This window comes from Somniosus microcephalus, chromosome 17 (assembly GCF_052327205.1).
Source record: "Somniosus microcephalus isolate GS21.2 chromosome 17, FLI_Smic_1.0, whole genome shotgun sequence".
In the NCBI taxonomy this organism is placed as follows: Eukaryota; Metazoa; Chordata; class Chondrichthyes; order Squaliformes; family Somniosidae; genus Somniosus; species Somniosus microcephalus.
Window position 1 is genome coordinate 57740498 of NC_141003.1, and position 21937 is coordinate 57762434.

The following is a 21937-nucleotide window of genomic DNA, read 5'->3' on the forward strand; positions in this document are numbered from 1 at the left end:
GTGACTGTGGGTTCTGACATTACTTGGTTTATTTTTCAGTAATCAGGGTCAATTATGTAATATTTATACATATGAAAAGATATTTCATAATATTTCTAATTTTTTACTCTATTTGAGATCGTTCAGTATTCCATCCCTCAGGTTATTGCATTGCAGCTATGTCTGAGACAGTCTGGAACACAATTCTTTATTTTAATAGATCTAATATAAAAACATGGAAATTACTGTGAGCTATATAGTTGCAATATATTTGAGATCCGTTAAAAGCTACAGATACATATATCATAGCCAGGATACAAACTTAGCTAAAATATGACTATGGTATGAGAAATGTAACTGGCACTAGCCTATCTTCTGTGCATTGATCAAAGGCTCAAGATGGAGCTGGGCTGTTTGTCTTTTGGAACCAGGTTTGAGGGAGATGAGTCAGAGTGAAGGCTGGCACTGAGGTTTAGGGTAAGGATAGATGCAGACTGAGGTTTGGGGCATGTGGCAGGGGAGTATAGGAGTGGAATACAGGTATAGGCAAGAGGTGGGTGTGAGGCAGGGTGCAGACCTCTTGATTTTAAATCCAAGGCTTGGGGAGGTGAACTCCATCAGTGTGCTTTAAATGTAAGTATAAGTTATCTGCCTTCCATTTGACTCCGAATTGATCTCAGAACTCAAGCACTAGTATTACGAAAGTTTTTTTCTTAGTCTGTCTGGGTGGGAAGTATTACGCCAAAATTATCTTCGATAATATTATTTTGCTGCAATATGATTGTATAGATATTTTTTGGGTGTAATTTGATTGGTGAGAAAACTAAAGTTGGGCAGAAAGATTTTGTGTAATATGCTGCATAAATAACAAAAGTGGAAAGTAATCAATTAGAAAGGAGAAAAACAATTTTAATAGATGGACAAAAAATGTAACTGATATAGATGACAGACACGTAAGTGTTATAAATATATATTTTGTGCTTCCACATTTAATTGTTTATTTGAAATTATTGATAAGAATGATAAAAAAATAACTGGATTTAATTTGTTAACTCATTTTTAAAAGGAAGTGTTGACACACTGACATTCTTTTCTCTTAAAGCAGGTACGCTTGAAGGGTAGATTTTAAGAACAGATGAAATCGTTGATAAAATGACTCATACAAAAAAAAAATCCTTACCTAATCAGCAAGTGTCTATGTTTCTTCTTAGAATCCTGTAAGGCCAGTTTCTCTTCTTTCAGCTCTTCTATAGTTCGATCACGCTTTTGCTATTTTAAAAACAATATAAAATAACAAATTAATCTTGTGATATTGTGAACAAACAGCATTTAAAAAAAGTTTCTTCCTGTAATTTATTTGTTTACCAAGCTATAATTCTTTCTGTCTGCATTTCTTTGTCTTTTTGTTGTTTCCCCACTCTGTCTCTCTTTTTCTGGAGCCAATTTTAATCCTTCGCACCTGACGAGAATGGTGTGTGCGGGGGTTTGATGGCGCACTCATGCTGGCTGGAATTTATACCCCCGGGTTTCGGGAGGCCATCACCACAGGCAGGGGAAGGCCTCAGTGATGACATCAATCAGACCTTTAATTTTGTGTCGTAAAGTAGGCGCCTGGTGCCTGCCTCGCTCATATCAGCAGGCCCAGAAGAGGGCGGAAAAGGTAAGTCATTTTTTCTTGTGGACCAGGCCCCACATGAAAACTTCGGGCTTGGAGAAGCTCTATGGTTCCTCGGCATGGTCCCCGGAACTCAGATAAGTGGTTGGGAGGGCCTCAAGGTTGGGATGGGGGCGGTGGTGGGGGGGTAAAGTCCGGGGCAGGGAAGGCTTAAAATTTTCTTGTGGAGTCTGGAGGAGCACTGGCTTACCTTTTTGAACCTCTTCTGACCTCGGTTCCTCTACCCACACAGGCCTCCAGTTAAAATTACCATTGGACCCCATTGACGTCATCGGTGCCTGTTCTGCATATTTAAAGAAGAATCCCACTGGCTTCCGACAGATGTTCCTCTCACCTGCTCAGATGAGTAGGTTAATAGGAGAACCCGGGGGAAGACGGTGAGACTTCAGCAGGTTAGGCCCCTGGGCGGTTTTAACTGCCCACCCACCCAGTTTCTGTCAGGTGGGCAGGATTAAAATTAATCCTTATAATTCTGTAAAAAATATAGATATTGGGCCTTAATATTCCATGGTTTCAGAAACGTTAAACCTTCGCTGCTGAATTTGCCCTCTGATGTTTTTTGCCCTGCTTGTCTTCTTCAAAAGGAGCGTACACCAATTTTTTTTTGAATAATATATATCTTGTATTTCCGGCTAATTTATATAAAGATAAAACAAAGAAATGCTGCTGCGGTACCCATATTCCCAATACTTTTAAATATCATTTATAAAATGAGAATGAGAAATTAGCAATTCAGAGGCACCTGAATATTCATAAGATCCCTTGCTTTTTGATCTCTCTCATCAGACCTGATCTGGGCTAGACGAGTTAGATTTACAACCTCTTCACGGGCACGTCTTTGTTCTGTGATGAGATTATCTTCTTCAAGCATACGCTTATGTAACAAATGAACCTCTAGCTCAGTTAGCGAAAGCTGCACACATAAAATAAAACTGGTATTTGGTATAAAATTGTATAACAGTCACATTTCAGAAAACAATAAAAGATTTTTTTACAATAGTTAGAACCCTTTGCTGCAGATATCTTTTTGTGAAGCACTCATCTCATTACCAATCATTTTAGCTGTTAACAATGGAAACTCATTTGTTAACAAAAATTCAGATTAGGAAGTACTATAGTTAGTCTTATTTTTTCTGTCTGTTTTGTAATGAGTTGAAGTAAGTTATAGTTATACTATAATCGCCCCATCTCCAACCTCCCAGCCTTTGATACGGTTGACCACACCATCATTCTCCAACGCCTCTTCTTCATTGTCCAGCTGATTTGGGACTGCCCTTGCCTGGTTCAATTCTTATCTATCCAGTGGTAGCCAGAGAATCTCCTGCAATGGCTTCTTTTCCCACCCCAGCACTGTTACCTCTGCAGTCCCCCTAGGCTCTATCCTTGGCCCCTCCTATTTCTCAACTAGATGCTGCCCCTCAGCAGCATCATCCGAACACACGTCAGGTTCCACATGTAAACTGACAACACCCAGCTGCACCTCTCCATCACCTCTCTCGACCACTCCACTACCTCTGTGTTGTCAGGTTGCTTTTCAGTACTAGATGAGCAAAAATTTCTTTGAATTAAACATTGGAAAGACTGAAGCCATTGTCTTTGGCCCCTGCCACAAACTCCGTTCCCTAGCCATCGACTCCATCCCTTTCCCTGGCCACTGAGGTTGAACCAGACTGTTTGCAACCTTGGCGTACTATTAAACCCTGAGCTGAGCTTCCAACCCCATATCCTCTCCATCACTAAGACCGTCTACTTCCACCTCCATAATATCGCCTGTCTCCGCCTCTGCCTCAGCCCATTTCCTGCTGAAACCCTAATCCATGCTTTTGTTACCTGCAGACTTGACTATTCCAATGCTCTGCTGGCTGGACTCCCATCTTCTACTTTCCATAAACTTAAGCTCATCCAAACACTGCAACCCGCATCCTAACTCGTACCAAGTCCTGTTCACCCATCACCCCTGTGCTCCACTAAACATCCGTAAGACAAAGGTCCTCTACCAACATGCCCCCGCCACACCGTACTGCCCACCGATTATCAAAATCCACGACAAAGCCTCGGACAACGTGGACGACTTTCCACACCTCGGGAGCCTACTGTCAACAAGGGCAGACGTCGATGACAAAGTCCAGCACCGCCTTCAGTGTGCCAGTGCAGCATTCGGTCGCCTGAGGAAGAGAGTGTTTGAAGACCAGGACCTCAAACCCAGCACCAAGCTCATGGTCTACAGAGCAGTAGTGATACCTGCCCTGCTGTATGCCTCAGCGACATGGACCATATACAGCAGGCACCTCAAAGCACTGGAGAGGTACCACCAACGCTGCCTCCGCAAGATCCTGCAAATCCACTGGCAGGATAGGAGCACCAACATCAGTGTTCTTGCTCAGGCCAACATCCCCAGCATCGAAGCTTTGACCACGCTCGATCAGCTCCGATGGATGGGTCACATCGTCTGCATGCCCAATACAAGACTCCCAAAACAAGCGCTCTACTTGGAGCTCTGACACGGCAAGAGAGCCCCAGGTGGGCAGAGGAAACGCTTCAAGGACACCCTCAAAGCCTCCTTGAAAAAGTGCAACATCCCCACCGACACCTGGGAATCCCTGGCCCAAGACCGCACAAATAGGAGGAGAAGCATCCGGGAAGGCGCCGAACACCTTGAGTCTCTTCACCGGGAGCAAGCGGAAGCCAAGCACAGGCAGCGCAAGCAGCGCACGTGAACCCAAGCACCCCACCCACCCACCCGTTCAACCACCGTCTGCCCCACCTGTGACAGAGACTGTAGGTCCCGCATTGGACTCATCAGCCACCTAAGAACTCATTTTTAATGTGGAAGCGAGTCATCCTTGGTTCCGAGAGGCTGCCTAAGAAGAAGTAAATGAAACTTGATGAAAAGTCACAATTTCTCAGTTAAAGAGTTCCATATTTTCTGAGAACAAAATCCAAAAGTATGCATTTAATGGAAATGTGCTGATCAGGAAAGAGGTTTCTATGCTATTGTGAATAAATGAAATTTTGAGCACAGCTGTTGACTGTCATAACAAAGGTAAATAGGTTGCAGGGCTGAATTAGCAGAGGGACAGAGTACAAGGTCATGCCATTGCTGCATAAGTGTCAGATTCTATCTGGAGTATTGTCTTTTAGAGAAGCCAGAAACCAAGAAGAGAAACAGAGATTTAAATTATGAAGAAAAGTTAAGGAAGGGGGATGACGATGCTGATCCAGGCAAGTTGTTGCAAAGATTTAAAATACCAGGGATGCAGGTTAAAAATTAAAAAGTTAAGAGAAAGAAGAGAAATCAAGCAGAACTTTTTACACTTATGGAACAGGTTCCCAGGGAAGGTCATTGAAGCAAAAAGTTATATCTTTGCCTGTCTTGTTTTTTTTTAAAACATGCATTTTGGTATTACTGTACTAGAACCAGCACATAAAGCATTCATTGCCAAGATGACACAGAGCATCTTGTCAGCAAAAACTATCAGCTCCAAGCAGTTGCCTGGGAGAGGAATAAGTTATTGCCTCACAGAAGTAACTTTGCAACATCTTGCTGTTTGAGGTTTCAGTCTATTCAGTTCAAACAGCGTGGCATGCAGCCAGGTAGGTTTCTGGAGGCTCCCTAATCACGTATTAAAGGATAAACCCTCAACCGTGACATGGTTTTGATGGACAAGTGTTTCTGCATCCTTTGAAAAGGCCCTGAACATCTGGAGCGTTCTGCAATTGACAGCTTAATGGGCTGAGACTTCACCTCAGACTGATATTGGCAGTTCTCAGAAAAAGTCAAGGCAGTCAGAGTATTTGTGAATGTCATAGCCAGCACCTATTAGGCTGCCCGAAATAACAACAGAAAATGCTGGAAAAATTCAGCAGACCAGGCAACATCCGTGGAGAGAGAAATAGGGTCAATGTTTCAGGTCGAGCCCTTCATCAGGACCCTTCCATTTCATCCTTCAACTCATCCGACGCTTCAACAAAAAACTTTTTTTCTTCCTTTCCGATGTCAAGGATCGCAAGCTTCATCAACTCTTGAAAATGCCTACCTATTAGGCTGCCCGTGGTTTAAAAGCCTGAACCGACTTAGCCAGGAAGAGTTAAGCTAATGGGCCAGAAATTAGGGTCGGGTGCTTGCCGCGCGTGCAAGCCCCCGATATGCACTCACCCGGCGTGCCGACATCTGAAGCCTGGGCCTGCTTGGAATTCCTGTCACTGGCCCGGTTCAGATGTCGGCGCGATGTGCTTGCCTGATCCAGCGACGTAGTTAGTGCGATGTGCCGGCTGGGATCAGGTGAGCACTGGGCAGCCAATCAGGGGAGGGGAAACTTCATTCATGAGTTTGATAGTAAGGACTGTCAAACTCATGAAAAGTACGGGCGCCCAAAAGACTAGTTTAACTTTAAATAAAATTTTAAAAAACATCCCAATAGTTAAATAAACTATAAATAACTTTAAAAAACTATTTTAAACAATTAATAAAATTTTTGAAAAAAATAATTTTTTAAGAAATCGGGTCTAAAAATAAACTTACCTTACTGTAAAGTCCTTAAAAACAATGAAGCTGTGGAAAAAATGTAATAATTTTAAATAATAGACCAGTTACCTTCAAGAATCCAGTCCTTACGCCTCCTTTTTATATGTGTAAAAAGTTCAGGCCCTTGCACACGGGCAAACCTGTCAAAAAGAAGGAAGTTCAACGCGTGCGCGCAGAGTCCTGCACGCACGCGTTGGACCTCTGAAACCCTTGGAGGAAATGCCGGTTTCCCGCGCATGCGCTGTGCATGCTGAAATCCGGCACTTCCAACGGGCCCACGCGTGAGTACCCCGTCCGTACTCACGCGTTGGGACCGGAAATACTGGCCCATTAATTGGTTGTGTTTTAGGATCCATGTTTAGAGAGAAAGGGAGTTGTATCCTATTTTATATATTGAGGAGTCTAGTGAAACTGCGTACTATTCGCTCATCTACCTTATGTAACTAAAACCATTGGTTGGTTTGAAGCCTGTCTCTTAATTTAATAAGAAACATTTTTTCAGTCAGACCTGTGTAGAGAAAGGAGAATTCATGTGATGATGCTACAGATTCCAATAGGTGATGTATGGAATTAAAAATTTCTGTTATGTTCCCTGGGTGATGTTATTGTTTTTCTAGATATTAGAGGGAAAACGGCACACTCTAGATAGTAGGGGACATGAGGTCAACTTATAGGAGTGACTAGTGGTGGTCAACCTAAGAAAATTTCTAGCCTATAAACTCAAAATGTATGACAAGGCTGAAGATGAAAAGTGGATGTATTTCTGCAGGGAGAAAGGATTGAGGGATATAACAAGAACACTGGCAGGTGGGTGGATTTGGCCCCTTGCCCTTTCTCCTCTGAATTAATTTCCATCCTGTACTCCCTTAACCTCTCCCTTAACTTAACACTCCTACCCATATTCACTGCCACACTCTCGACCTTGCATTTTCCGTGGCCTCTCTACTCCATTGGTCTCGATCACAGCCAACACTATCTTCGATCACTTTATTGTATCCCACAGCCCCTACCCACTTCCTCCGACCATGGGAAAACGCTCCCCCAAGTCACTTACAGTTACACTTTCAAACTATTAGTTCCCTAGCCACTGGCCATCCATTAGCCGCAATTCTTCTGCCGCTCTTGATTTGCTCAACCATTGCATCATTTTCTTCTTTGATATCCTTGTCTCCAGCAAAATCTTTACTCTCTCCCATCCCAGTCGTTGCCATCTGGCCGCCATCTTTGCTCCCTCAAGTCCAACGGGTGCAGACGAGAGTGTATATGGTGCATAACTGGTTTAACCATCCATCACCAGATCTGGCTGGACCACATCAAGCATTATCAGGCCTCACTCATTTCTGCCAAAACCGCCCACTACTACAGGATTATCCTGGACAGAAACGATAACCCCTGGGCTCTTTTCTCCACTACCAACCATCTCCTTAAACCTCTATTCCCTCCCCACTCTGTGTCCCCTTTGTAAGGGGACAGGTTTAAAAATTATTTTTAAAAATCTTCTCGAATCTTTAGGGATCCATGCCTTGATCCACAACCACCATCTGGCAGCCTGGTATGCCTGATTTCGCTGGGTATTCTGCTGCTGGTCCTCTGAGAGGCTGGGGTTGCGGAAACACCTGGCATTGAGAGCCCCTGATCCCACCTTCCCACACGGATGGCTGTGTTTGGGCCGGGTAAAAAATTCGTCCCCACAAGGCCAAGCAGGAATTCAGTGCAAGGCCAGGACTCAGCATATCCAGATTATAGTTTTTTCAACTCCACAATAGTTATGCTAGCTCACCTGCTGTAATAACAAAGATACATGGAAAATAAACGCATTCGTCACTTTCTAGGAACCCTTCAAATTCTGGATTTTCAAATACCCTTTACAGAATCCAATTTAGAAAAGAAAAGAATAAAAACGTGGGGAAATCTGGGTGGCAACAATAATACCGATGCAAGAATAATGATATAATCATTTTCTATAATTTTGCAATGATTAAGTCCAATTAATAGAACTAATACAACTGAAATTTATTCTTGTGTTATTCCTTAGAAGTTTGCTATCATTTTTCTGTACATTATCTGTAAACAACAAGATGGTGTAGGGTAAATTTTCACCTTTAGTGCTCTGGGCGCAGTGCTGCGTAACTTTCGCTTTATTATTTCAGATTATTACGTGGGCATTGTTAGAAATTTTTACTGGGTCAGTGCATTCTACTAATCGGACTTAATCATTGCAAAAGGTTAGAAAATGATTCTTGCAGATCATATATGCACATTTTCTAAGTAATCAAATGATAATTCAACATCAACATTTTTGCTCTACAAACCCACAAGCTCATTGCGCAGCTGAACCATACAGATCAGGAAAGTCCCATGTTAAATCGCAAGTCTGTGCTGAGCTGATCTCAGCTGGTACAGTAGCACAACTGCGAGAATGTCTCTTGGTTAGGAAGGGGGGGAAAAAAAAGGTTCCCAAACCTGACTGCTATCTAAGTGATCCAATTTGGAAGTGAGTCTGTATACACAGCAGCTGAGCACAGGATCAGGCTTGATTGTGGTGCCAGAACCCTCCATGGTCAAATAGCTTGCTGACACTGATGAGAGTCACACATGATAATTGGCAAGTTAGAGGAAGTTGTTGGAGGGGCATTGATGCTCGTGGAACTGTACCCCGGTAAGGAGAGGAAGGGAACAGAGAAAATTGATGAGAAAAAGAAAATAAAGTTTGGCTACCACTATGTGTGATGTTTCCAGAAATATTAAATATGTACACAGCAGAAAATACCACCACCTCCTCTTCACCTTCAATAGCACCACCATTGCTGAGTCTACAACAACCAACATCCTAGGGATCATCAATAGCCAGAAGCCTAACTGGATCAGCCATGTCAACACCATGGCTATGAGAGGAGGACAGCGACAGTGTATTCTGAGATGAGTGGCGCACCTCCTGACCCCTCAAAAATTCTCCACCATCTACAAAGGTCAGGTAAAGAGTGTGATGGAATGGTCATCACTAATCTGGATGGATGCAGTCCAATAACACTCAAGCAGCTCAACAACATCCAAGACAGAGCAGTTCTACCATCCAAGACAGAGCAGTTCTGTTGATCGGCGCCCCTGTAAATGGACTCAATGTCCATTCCTTCCACCACCAGTGCAGTGGGTGCAGTATGTAATACCTACAACATGCACTACAGCAACTTAACTAAGTTTGTTTCAACAGGACCTCCCAGCCCCATGACCTCTACCACCAAGGACAACAGCAGCATGATCCAACGTTTCCACTGTTCTTCTGCTGAAATTATGGCAGATGTTTGGGAGAACTCTTGTGAAAATTCACCCTCATTCCTTCCTTATTACTGGGTCAAAATCCTGGAATTTCCTACCTACCACCATCCTGGGGCTATCATCACCACAAAGACTGCAAGGTTTCAAGGTAAAGGCTCACCACCACCTACTCGGGGCAAATAGGGATTGGCAATAAATGTGGACTTGCCAGCACACTCCCATCGCAAGAACAAATTTAAAAAATGACAGCTTACCTGGTCTGCTAGTTTTCGCTTGAGACTTTTAACTTCATTTTCCAGTTCATTTCTCCTTTCCAACAATGCCCCATCATTAGGCAAAGATTCCACCTGCAGTAAAAGAAATTGAAAAAAATTAAAGTGTGTACAAAACACAGCCAATCATAAATTGCATGAAATAACATTATTGTTTAGGTTATAAGCAGAATAGAACCGCACTCACCTTCAACTCACGGACTGCAGTGGTTCAAGAAGGCAGCTCACCACCACCATCTCAAGGGCAATTAGGGATGAGGAATAAATGCTGGTCTTGCCAGCGACACCCACAACCCATGAATGAATTTTTTAAAAAGTTGAGTACCTAAATAACTGGCGACTGGTTGACTGAGCAGAGTGGCTGGGTAAGCTTGGAAATGCCATCTATTATACTACAATAGCTTGGATTTATGCTAACTCATTGTTGAAAGAAGAGTTCTCTTTCCACAGATCAGCTACACCTCAAAATGTTTCTGGCTCTCCAGCAATTCTTGCTAGATTTTAATTATTTCATTCTGTGCACTGATTGTTTACTATAAAAGTCATAGCAATGACTTTTACACCTAGGCAAAAGATTGGTCATACCAGTGCTCAAGTTGCAGGTGATAAAACCTGCCTGAAGGTGACACATACCGAATTTTTAATTTTTCTAAACTGTGCTTTTCTGTAAAATATGAAAATGTGGATCAACAAATTAAAAAATGTCCAATGAGATATGGACGATATCTAAATGATGTAATATATTTGGATTTGCAAAAGGCCTTCGGTAAGGTACTGCATAGCAGACTCATGATTAACGTCAGAACATGTGGAATCGGGACGTAACAGAATGGATAGCAAGCTGACTACAAAACAGAGAGGAGGGGGTTAAAGGTAGTTACTCAGATTGGCAAAAGATGGGAAGCGGTGTTTCACAAGGATCAGTGCTGGGACCACCATTGTTCACTGTTTACATAAATGATTTGGTCTTGGGAATCGGAAGTACAATTTCAAAATTTACAGATGACATAAAATTGGGGGGTGTAGTTAATACAGAGAAGGACTGCGGCAAAATACAAGAAGACATTAATAAACTTGCTGAATGGGCAATAATTGACAAATGAACATCAATATAGAAAAGTGCGAGGTGTACATTTTGGTAGGAAGAATAAGGAGGCCATCTACTCCCTGGAAAAGCCGGAATTTTCAGAGGTAAGAACGGGTGGGTTGGAGGCGTGGGGGGGAGGAAGTGAAAGTTGAAAAAATGTGAACACCGACCCCAACCCGCCCACTTTCGCCTTTAACTCAGGAGGAAAGGGGAGGGGCTGGGCTGCCAACCCGCTGCCAAGAGGCGGGTTGGCAATTTACATATTATAATAAGGCCTGAAGCCTCTACTTTAACCTGCTTTGCAGGTTTTACTGCAGGTGGCTGGGGATCCCGGGGCTCCCCACCCCCGGGGGATAGGACGGCTCCCAATCATCTTGGGCCCAGCACTTACCTTGTCCTGCGGCCTCGTTCTCCGAGTTCCCCGCACGGCTGGAAACCAGTCTGTCAATCAGGCTGACTTCCTGGCAGGGAACCCACCCCTGACGTTGCACACACACTGTGGAGACCCGGGTGAGACCCGGGTAAATCCAGCCCTAAGTTTCTAAATGGGGTAGAGGAACAGAGGGATCTGAGGGTACAGATTCACAAATCACTAAACATAGCGACGCAGGTTAATAAAGCCATAAAAAAAAGCAAACAAAGCACTGGGGATCATTTCTAGAGGGATAGAATTGAAAAGCACAGAAGTTATTTTATACTTATATAGAACCTTGGTTAGACCACACTTGGAGTACTGTGAACAGTTCCGGTTTCCATATTATAAAAAGGATAAAGATGCAAAGAAGGAGAAGGTGTAAAAAAGATTTACCAGAATGATACCAGAACTGACTATCGGGAAAGATTCAACAGGCTGAGGCTCTTTTCTCTCGAAAATAGAAGACTGAAGGATGACCTGATAGAGGTCTTTAAGATTATAAAATGATTTAATAGGGTAGACACAGAGGAGTTTCCACTTGCGGGGGAGACCAGAACTAGGGGCCATAATTATAAGATAGTCACTAACAAATCCAATAGGGAATTCAGGAGAAACTTCTTTGCCCAGAGAGTGGTTAGAATGTGGAACTCACAACCACAAGGAGCAGTTGAGGCGAAAAGCATAGATGTAGTTAAGGGGAAGCTAGATAAAAACATGAAGGAGAAAGGAATAGAAGGATATGTTGATGGGGTTAGATGAAGAAAAATGAGAGTAGGCTCAAGTGGAGCATGAACTCTGGCATAGACATGTTGGGCCGAATGACCTTTTTCTGTGCTGTAAATATTATGGCCAGAATTTTCTTTACCTGGGCAGGTCCAGTCGCAGCAGGGAAGTGAGCAGGCTGCCGCTGCCTCTACCTCTGCTGAAGCCACAGGGGTAGCACCTCGTAGAAGCACACGTAAGAGAAAGATGACACACAAGTAGATTCACAAGGGTAGCCACTTGGGTGTTTTATTCAATGTTAATGTCAAGTTTCCGTTAATGTGATCTCAACCATAAAAATCTTTATTTTCACCACGTTCCAGATGTGGACAAATTGGTGTGCACCTTTGGAAGTGGCTTAGTGAGTTGCAGTGAATGGTGAGACATACAGTACCTCCAGCAATGGTGGTCAGTGTGAAAGGAATGGCTTGGTCATTGTAGGGATCCTTTATGGTGTTGCTGTGGGGTGGTGCCAATCTGGTGCAGCATGTGGCAGCCATATGGGTGTACTGCGTAAAGTTAAGTAAATCTGGCCATGACAGGAACATAGGAATGAGGCCATCCCTGACTTCCCGGGCAGCAATGTGCTCGGCTGCTGGAGAGATCTGGGCCGCAGGTTCCTCTAGCTCCTGCTCCTCCGCGTCTTCCAGCTGATGCTCCTCCTCCTCCTCCTCCTCTGAAGAGGCTGTGTGCTCAATGCCTTGCTCCTCATGCAGCGCTAATCCTCGCTGCTGCACTATGTTGTGCAGGGCGCAGCAGACCACGACAATTCTGGAGACCCTGGCTGATGCGTACTGAAGGGCTCCTCCAGATCTGTCAAGGCATCTGAAGCGCATTTTGAGCATGCCTATTGTCTGCTCTGTGACACATCTGGTGGAAATGTGGCTTTCATTAGATCTCTCCTCGGCCTCAGTACTTGACCTCCTCAAGGGTGTTATGAGCCACGTCTTCAGTGGATAGCCCTTGTCTCCAAGCAGCCAGCCGGAAAGTCTTAGAGGAGCAAAGAGCTGAGGGAGGGTGGACTGGCGAAGGACGAAAGAGTCATGGCAGCTGCTAGGGAATTTGGCACACACATGCATGATGATCTTCCTATGGCTGCAAACCAGCTGCAAATTGAGGGAGTGGAAGCCCTTGCGGTTGCCAAAGACTCCTGGGTTATGATGGGGTGCCCTGATGGCCACGTGTGCAGTCGATGATGCCCTGCACCCGTGGGAAGCCAGCCAGAGTGGCAAAGTTGAGCGCCCGCTCAGTAACACTGGCTTCATCAGTGGCAAAGTTGATATAATTGGCTGATTTGTCAAAGAGGGCATCGGTGACCTGTGTGATGCATCTGTCAGCGGCTGACTGAGATGCCGCAAATGTCAGCTGCAGATCCCTAGAAGGAGCCTGAGGTGAAGAAGTTGAGGGTGCTGGTGACTTTGACAGCCACTGGTAAGGCGTATCCACCCGCTCCTTTGGGCTGCAGGTCTTGCTCCAGCAATGTGCAAATGTCTGCGATGACCTGGTGCGATAGCCTGAGCCTCCTTTGACACTGGTGCTCAGTCATGTTGAGGAAGCTCATCCTCTGCCTGTATACCCTGTGTTGGGGGTACCACCTGCGGTGAGGTGCAGCCCTGCGCTGATGCCCTCTGTCCTGTGCAGCATCAGGTGGTTGAGAAGGTTGGCGGTGGTGTTGTTGGTGCTGCTGGTGTTGGGGCTCATCGTGGTCCAATTCTGAGGACCAAGGTGAGACAGTATAAACGGCACCCATGCTGATGGAATAGATGGCAGGTCAAGTAGAGATGAGAGAAGCAATCTGTCAATGGTGTGATAGGTTCTACAAATAAGATGAGACTGGATCACGACTTTGCTACAAACACTTGCACCCTGTAGAAAGCTAAATCTGTGCTGGGAATGCAGTCAGCAACAGCTTCTGCCTGAAGAAAGTGATCAGCTGTGAGGTGGGAGCTTTTATAGTACATTTCATGCTGTCAACTAGATCAATGGCCACTCAATTCCCGCCTCAGGTTGACAGACGTGGTTCCCGAGTTGCGTGAATCCCGTGCTCATCCAGGGAAATTTGAAAGGTAGACTAAAAAAGGCGCTTAAAGGTCTAACAACAAGCTGATAATGATTTGAATTAGGTTGCTCGCTGCTGCCGTTCGGGTCGCTGCCGCACCGGCAAATGCGCCCGAGGGAAAGGCGCGTGGGGGTGCTTCCCGACCCGCTCCAACTTATTTCAACTTTCCTACCCGACCTGCCTCCAATTGTGTCCGCACGGACCCCAGAAAATTCCAGCCTATGTAATACTATGTAAAATTATGAAAGGATGAGACAGGGCAGATAGAAATAACTGATTCCAGTGGTTGTGGGAGGTCTAGAACAAGGGGCTATGGATACAAAATTAAATGTAAGAGTTTTAGAACAGAACACAAGAGAAACCTCTTTACACTGAGTGGTGAGGCTGTGGAATTCACTACCAGCATTAGTCGTTGAGGCAGAAACTATGTCAACATTCAAGATGAGATTGGATAGGTGGATGAAGGACAATTGAAGTCATATGGAATCAGGGTGGATAAATGTGATTAGAAATATTTGCTCGTATGGAGGCTAAACAGTGACATAAACTAAAATAACAACAGAAAATGCTGGAAACACTCAGCAGGTCAGGCAGCATCCGTGGACATAAACTAGTTGGGCCAAATAGTCTGTTTCCATGTTATAACCTCTATTTTTATGTATCCATGAGATGTACTAACCAAATAGTTTTAAGCTGGTAGGTAAATGCACAGATTGCAAAGATCTAACTGAAACTTACCTGTGATTTGACCCTTTCATTGATGAGTTCAACATATGCCAGTGAATCAAGTGAAATCTTCAACTGTTGATCTTTTTTCTTCATCTTTCGGAGCTCTCGATCCTTCTCTCTTTGTTTCAGTATCACTGTGTCAGACAATATTTTCTTCTCTGTTTGGATGTAACGCAGGTGCAAGTCCAGGGAAGCTCTGTTGAGATTGAAAAAGGGGTTGACTGGATGCATTTGTTGATTGTTGTAATCAAACTCCAACAAGAAGAATTCATGTTACCAAGATGTAAATGAATTAATGAGGCAGAAATGTTATCACTCTCTCAAAAGATCCCCATTGTACTCAAATGCAAGTAAACTAATTTACAAAAATGTTTAGAAATTCCAGTTTTTACTATAAAAACATAGGCCAGAATTTTCCCCTAAAAAAACGGGTGGGTTTGGAGCGTGGGGACATTTAAATTGTTAAAAATGGGATTCCTGACCTGATCCCGCCTCCAACCCGCCCACTTCCGGTTTTAATGGAGGTGGAGCGGGGAGAGCGGGGACAAGTGACCAATCCGCTCCCAGGGGGCAGAACGTCAATTTAAATATTATAATGAGGCTGGAAGCATGAGTATGGGGCAGGCTTGATGGACCATGTGGAGTTTTCCTGCCTGTTGTATTCACATGTCATTGTTCTAGGATAATCTGGAGACTGGCTCAGTTCCATATTGTGCAGTGCCCTTTGTAAGGAGGCCACATTAAGAACTATTAAAAAAAAAACTTACCAGCTGGTATGCCTCCTTTCATTGGGCATACTGGATGCCAAGGATCCACCATGCCTGAGAGGCCAGCAATGTAGCAATCTCGGGTTTGGGAGTCCCATCCCCACCCTCTCAATGTCCATGGCCTTGTTTGGGGCGGGCAGAAACTCTTTCCCAACAAAGGTCACAGGAAACTCCTGGTGATGCTGGTGTCAATTTTCAGCCCTTCTGGATGGGTCGAGGATTTTTAGCCCCCTCTTCAAGTGACAGGTTTAAACAATGAGCATCCTTCTTTTGTAGAAAGATTGCTTCATCAGATCTTAGATGTAGCAAGAGAAAACTGAATTGTGCATAAAAGGGAATGATAATAAAGATGAAAAAGTAAGACATAACTTGCTGAGCAGTTTCTCCCAACTGCACCAGCTTAGGAAATGACATGCAGAAAAAACAGATGAGACCTGTCCTCTCCATCACATGGAGCTCCAGTTCTACCCCAGCAAGGAATTACCATTCACATTTTATTTTTGTAAATACAGATAAACACATAGTCCATTATCATTATTATGGTAGGAGGGACAATAATGTTCAGTGTTCACTACAAACCTTTCTCCCATTAATGCAGATTCATTCTCTTTACCCAACTCAGTCAGCTTAACTAACTGGTTGTAGTCTTGCTCCTTGCTGTCCAGTGAAACCCTTTTTTCATCCAACTCTTTCATTACCTCCAATTTCTCATCTTCTATCATTCTGCATTTATTTTCTATTTGTTGTATAGAATTAAGAAGTTCATTGTATTCCACATCTATTTCAGCTTTTGCCTTCTCCAAATTGCTGAGGTAAAAAAGAACATTCGCATTTTAACAAACTGCAACTGCAAAGTTTTAGAATTTTCACTATAAATGCAATCATTTATTCTGCCATTTTATATCATCTTAATAAATTACCAGGATAAATAAATAGATACTTTAACATATCCCTACGCAAGATTTCATTCACAAGCAATGGAAGAAAAAGAGAACGATAAAAACAAATCTTGTGCCAAACAAGATGGGTTACGCATAAGCTCTTGCAATTGCCACTGATTTTAATGTGAGGAACCCACACAAGTGCAACCAACTACTGTTTCATCTAACAAACTCATTTTGTTTACTTTTTAACTCTTTTGAGTTCCTGATCTGGCCTGTATTAAGAGTGGAAGCATCGAGCAGAGTCTTTATCATCTTCCTGTAGGAGAAAAGGAAAACTAGATTCATGCCTGGGTTTTCCCCGGCACCTCATGGCAACAGGCTACAAAGGTATTGGTGACATCCAGGTTTGGTCAAATTAGGTATGCAGTGTGAACTTCCAGCTGAGTTTTCAGAATGGTTGCTGCTGCTACATATAAAGGACTGCAAGAAAGGGTTTCAGCAACTATTTAACAGGAAATCAGCTACTTAAAGATGACTGGTTGAGTCTGAAGCACATAAAATTTTGGATGGAAGAAAACTTTTGTCTAGCAAAAAAATGTGGAGACAAGAAAAGGAGACTGTGGGCATGTGTTGGAGGCTCATAACTGAACCCTTTGATGATTGGAATTGCTGGGTGTGATGGGGGCTGTCCTGTTTGGCACTTTCGGACCAGTAACTAGGTACAGTAGTTTAGTGGTTATGTTACTGGACTAGTATCCAATAAGAACTTGAATTCAAATTCCACCATGGCAGTTTGAGAAATTGAATAGAACTACCCAAAAACTGACATTAAACTGACAGGTCTTTAGTTTCCTGGCTTCTCCCTCCCTCCAGTTTAAATAATGGAGTGACATTTGCAATTTTTCAATCCAAAGGCACAATTCCCAAATCTAGAGAGCTTTGCAAAATTATGACCAACACATCTGCAATTTCCTCACGATTCTTTTAATTCCCTAAGGCGGAAATCATCAGGTCCTTGAGATTTATCTATCTTAAATCTCATCATTTTCTCCATTACAATTTTTTAACTTATATTAAATCCACCAAGTTCCTCCCCTTGACATTTTTAGCTTCCTTGTACCACTGGTATTTTTTCCTCTTCCTCTACTGTGAAAACGGATACAAAGTATTAATTTAAAAAGTCTGCCATTTCCTTATTATCCATTATACTCTCACTACATTTGTCTTTAATGGGCCCATGTTCCCCCTTATTACTCTCTTTCTCTTAATATATTTCTAAAAACATTTATTTTTAGATTTCATATCCTGTGCAGGCTTTTTTAAAGATATTCCTTTTTTGAACCTGTAATCACTTTCTTTGTATCTCTTTGTTGATTTCTATAGCTCTCCCAGCCCGATGAATTTGACACTTTTCTTGCATTTGTGTAAGCCTTTTCTTTGCACTCAATACTGTCTCTTACCTCATTTGTTGACCATGGTTTTTTTTTTATTCGTTCATGGGATCTGGGTGTCGCTGGCAAGGTCAGTATTTATTGCCCCTCCCTAATTGCCCTTGAGAAGGTGGTGGTGAGCCACCTTCTTGAACCGCTGCAGTCTGTGTGGTGATGGTTCTCCCACAGTGCTGTTAGGGAGGGAGTTCCAGGATTTTGAACCAGCGACAATGAAGGAACAGTGATTTACTTCCAAGTCACGATGGTGTGTGACTTGGAGGGGAACTTGGAGGTGGTGGTGTTGCCCTGCATAGAAACATAGAAGATAGGGACAGGAGTAGGCCATTCGGCCCTTCGAGCCTGCTCCGCCATTCAATGAGATCATGGCTGATCGTCCAAATTCAGTACCCTGTCCCTGCCTTCTCCCCATATCCCTTGATCCCTTTAGCCTTAAGAAATATATCCAACTCTTTCTTGAATATATTTAATGAACTGGCCTCCACCGCCCTCTGTGGCAGAGAATTCCACAGGTTCACCACTCTCTGGGTGAAGAAATTCCTCCTCATTTCAGTCCTAAATGGCTTACCCCTTATCCTTAGACTATGACCCCTGGTTCTGGGCTCCCTGGCCATCAGAAACATCCATCCTGCATCTAGTCTGTCCAGGCCTGACAGAATTTTATAGGTTTGGATGAGATCCCCTCTCAATCTTCTAAACTCCAGTGAGTATAAGCCCAATCGACACAATCTCTCCTCATACGTCATTCCTGCCATCCCAGGTATCAGCCTGGTGAATCTTCACTGCACTCCTTCCATGGCAAGAACGTCCTTCCTCAGGTAAGGCGACCAAAACTGCACACAATGCTCAAGGTGCGGTCTCACCAAGGCCCTGTACAACTGTAGCAAGACATCCTTGTTCCTGTACTCGAACCCTCTTGCTACGAAGGCCAACATACCATTTGCCTTCTTAACTGCCTGCTGCACCTGCATGCTTACCTTCAGTGACTGGTGCACAAGAACACCCAGGTCTCTTTGCACTTCCCCTTCTCCCAATCTATTGCCATTCAAATAATAATCTGCCTTCCTGTTTTTGCCACCAAAGTGGATAACCTCACATTTATCCACATTATAGTGCATTTGCCATGTTTCTGCCCAATCACCCAACCTGTCCAAATCGTACTGGAGTTTCACAACATCCTCCTGCTGCCCTTGTCCTTCTAAGTGGCAGAGGTCGTGGGTTTGGGAGGTGCTGCCGAAGAAGCCTTGGCGAGTTGCTGCAGTGCATCCTGTAGATGGTACGCACTGCAGCCATGATGCGCTGGTGGTGAAGGGAGTGACGTTTAAGGTGGTGGATGGGGTGCCAATCAAGTGGGCTGCTTTGTCCTGGATGATGTTGAGCTTCTTGAGTACTGTTGGAGCTGCACTCATCCAGGCAAGTGGAGAGTATTCCATCACACTCCTTACTTGTGCCTTGTAGATGGTGGAAAGGCTTTAGGGAGTCAGGAGGTGAGACACTCGCCACAGAATACCTAACCTCTGACCTGCTCTTGTTGCCACACTATTTATGTGGCTGGTCCAGTTAAGTTTCTGGTCAATGATGACCCCCAGGATGTTGATGGCGGGGGATTCGGCGATGGTAATGCCGTTGAATGTCAAGGGGCGGTGGTTAGATGCTCGTTTGTTGGAGATAGTCGTTGCCTGGGATTTGTGTGGCGCAAAGGTTACTTGCTACTTATCAGCTCAAGCCTGAATATCATTCAGGTCTTGTTGCATGCGGGCAGGGACTGCTTCATTATCTGAGGAGTTGTGAATGGTGCTGAACACTGTGCAGTCATCGGCGAACATCCCCATTTCTGACCTTATGCTGGAGGGAAGGTCATTGATGAAGCAGCTAAAGATGGCTGTGCCTAGGACACTGCCCTGAGGAACTCCTGCAGCAATGTCCTGGGGCTGTGATGATTGGCCTCCAACCACCACAACCATCTTCCTTTGTGCTAGGTATAACTCCAGCTTTCCCCCGATTCCCATTGACTTCAGTTTTACTAGGGCTCCTTGATGTCACACTCAGTCAAATGCTGCCTTGATGTCAAGGGCAGTCACTCTCACCTCACCTCTGGAATTCAGCTCCCTTGCCCATGTTTGGACCAAGGCTGTAATGAGGTCTGGAGCCGAGTGGTCTTGGCAGAACCCAAACTGGGCATCAGTGAGCAGGTTATTGGTGAATAAGTGCTGCTTGATAGCACTGTCAATGACACCTTCCATCACTTTTCTGATGATTGAGAGTAGACTGATGGGGCAGTAATTGGCTGGATTGGATTTGTCCTGCTTTTTGTGGACGGGACATACCTGGGCAGTTTTCCACATTGTCGGATAGATGCCAGAGTTGTAGCTGTACTGGAATAGCTTGGGGATCGGACCAAGTTAGCCGCACAAGTGGAGCTTTTGCCTTTTCGGAGCATGTACTGGTTTTATATTGTACCAAAAATATCTTTGAATACTTCCCACTGTTTGTCTGTAGGTTTACCTATTAACAGTTTACTGTGTTCAATCTATTTCTCATCCCTTTGAGATTTGCCTTCCTTAAATTTAAAAACATGGTTTGTGACTCTCGCTTCTTACTCTCAAACCTAACATCAAATGCAATCATATTATGGCCACTATTTGTAAGATGTTCCCTTACCGTCAGATTGTTAACTAATTCTGGTTTGTTACTCATTACTAAATCTAGTATGCCCTGCTCCCTTGTCTGTTCTAAAACATAATGGGCTGGATTTTGATACTGGAGGCATGTAGGAGGTGGGACTACAACTTTTGGGGCTGTAGTCCCGCTTCCATCGAGTTGTGGCCAACCCACGTGATTTTCACTTGATTGATCTTGTTGAGCCCCGCCCAGCCAATTAAGGGCCACCCGGCAACAGGTGACGTCACAGATTGACATTTCATCTGTCAAGAGCTTTTGACAGATGAAATATCAGCGCTTGACAGCTCTTTGAAGCTGTCAAACACTGACAATCTGTACACTAAGGGGTAGATTTTCCCAAACCTGTCGGGAAGAAGGCGGGACTTCCCCTTTCGGGTTTTTGACCCGCCTACTTCGACGTCCAGCCAATCCGCGCGATTTTCCCTTGATTGACCTTGTTGAGCCCGCCCAGCGGGCTCAGCAGGCCAATTAAGGGCCACCCGGCAACAGGTGACGTCACAGACTAAAATTTCATGTCAAGAGTTCTTGACAGATGAAATATCAGTGTTTCATAGCTGTTTGAAGCTGTGAAACACTGACAGTCTGAGTTCTGACATGAGTCACTCTGCACAGACTCAGTTAGAACTCTTACCGGCACTCAAAGCTGAAGGCTGTCACTTTTCACAGATCGCAGCCGTTCAGCTTTAAGTACCGGCTGAGTGATGCGCTCCCGGTGGCTACAGGAAGAAAGGCTGTGAAGGTAAGTACAGGTAAGTAAAAGTTCTTTACACACTTTAGACACACCAAACACACTTACCTTTATACTCATGCACCCATCACTCACCTGAGCGCCAACATCGCGACCCCTCCAACTCCTTCAACCTGACGGCCTGCCTGCTCTAACCTGGCGTGGTTTGGAGCTATCGGGAAACCCACACGAAACCCCTCAAAATAGGGATTAGGCTAAAAACTGCCTGTTAACTACCTGTTAACAGGCAGTTAATTGGCACTAATCCCTTCCCGCCTGGTTTCGGCGGGTCCCAGTGCGGGGCGGGTACCCGCCGCCCCTGAAACTTACGTGGGGCGGGGTTTTGGGCGGGATGGTGTCGGGACCCCCAAACTCGGGATTACCCCCCCCCCCCCGCCACACGCCTGAAACCCCACCTGACGGCTCCACGAAAATCTAGCCCTAAGTTAATTCCTTCCTCTCAGGCTGATTTAGAGATCTCTCCAGAACAGAAAGCTGAATGCTGCAACTTTTGACAGCTCGCGGCCATTCTGCTTTCTGTGCCAGTGAGATGAGGGACTCCCGAGACCTGAAGGATGGAAGGCTGTAAAGGTAAGTAAAGGTAAGTAAAACTTACTTAAACACTTTACACACACCAAACACACTTACCT

At 44.4% G+C, this 21937-nt stretch overlaps 1 protein-coding gene across 3 annotated transcripts in view; it reads right to left on the reverse strand.

Annotated features, from left to right (window-relative positions):
- The window catches only part of ccdc146 (coiled-coil domain containing 146), a 161697-nt gene that overhangs the window by 58712 nt on the left and 81048 nt on the right, over positions 1-21937 (reverse strand). For 2 of the 3 annotated variants that reach the window (XM_086010420.1, XM_086010421.1), the window contains exons 8-12: positions 16126-16353; positions 14789-14975; positions 9710-9802; positions 2397-2567; positions 1160-1248 (exon numbers count right to left, since the gene is read on the reverse strand). In XM_086010420.1, the coding sequence (XP_085866546.1) occupies positions 1160-1248; positions 2397-2567; positions 9710-9802; positions 14789-14975; positions 16126-16353 (768 nt within the window). The remainder of the gene's footprint in view (positions 1-1159; positions 1249-2396; positions 2568-9709; positions 9803-14788; positions 14976-16125; positions 16354-21937) is intronic. The other variant, XM_086010422.1, reaches the window with a different exon arrangement.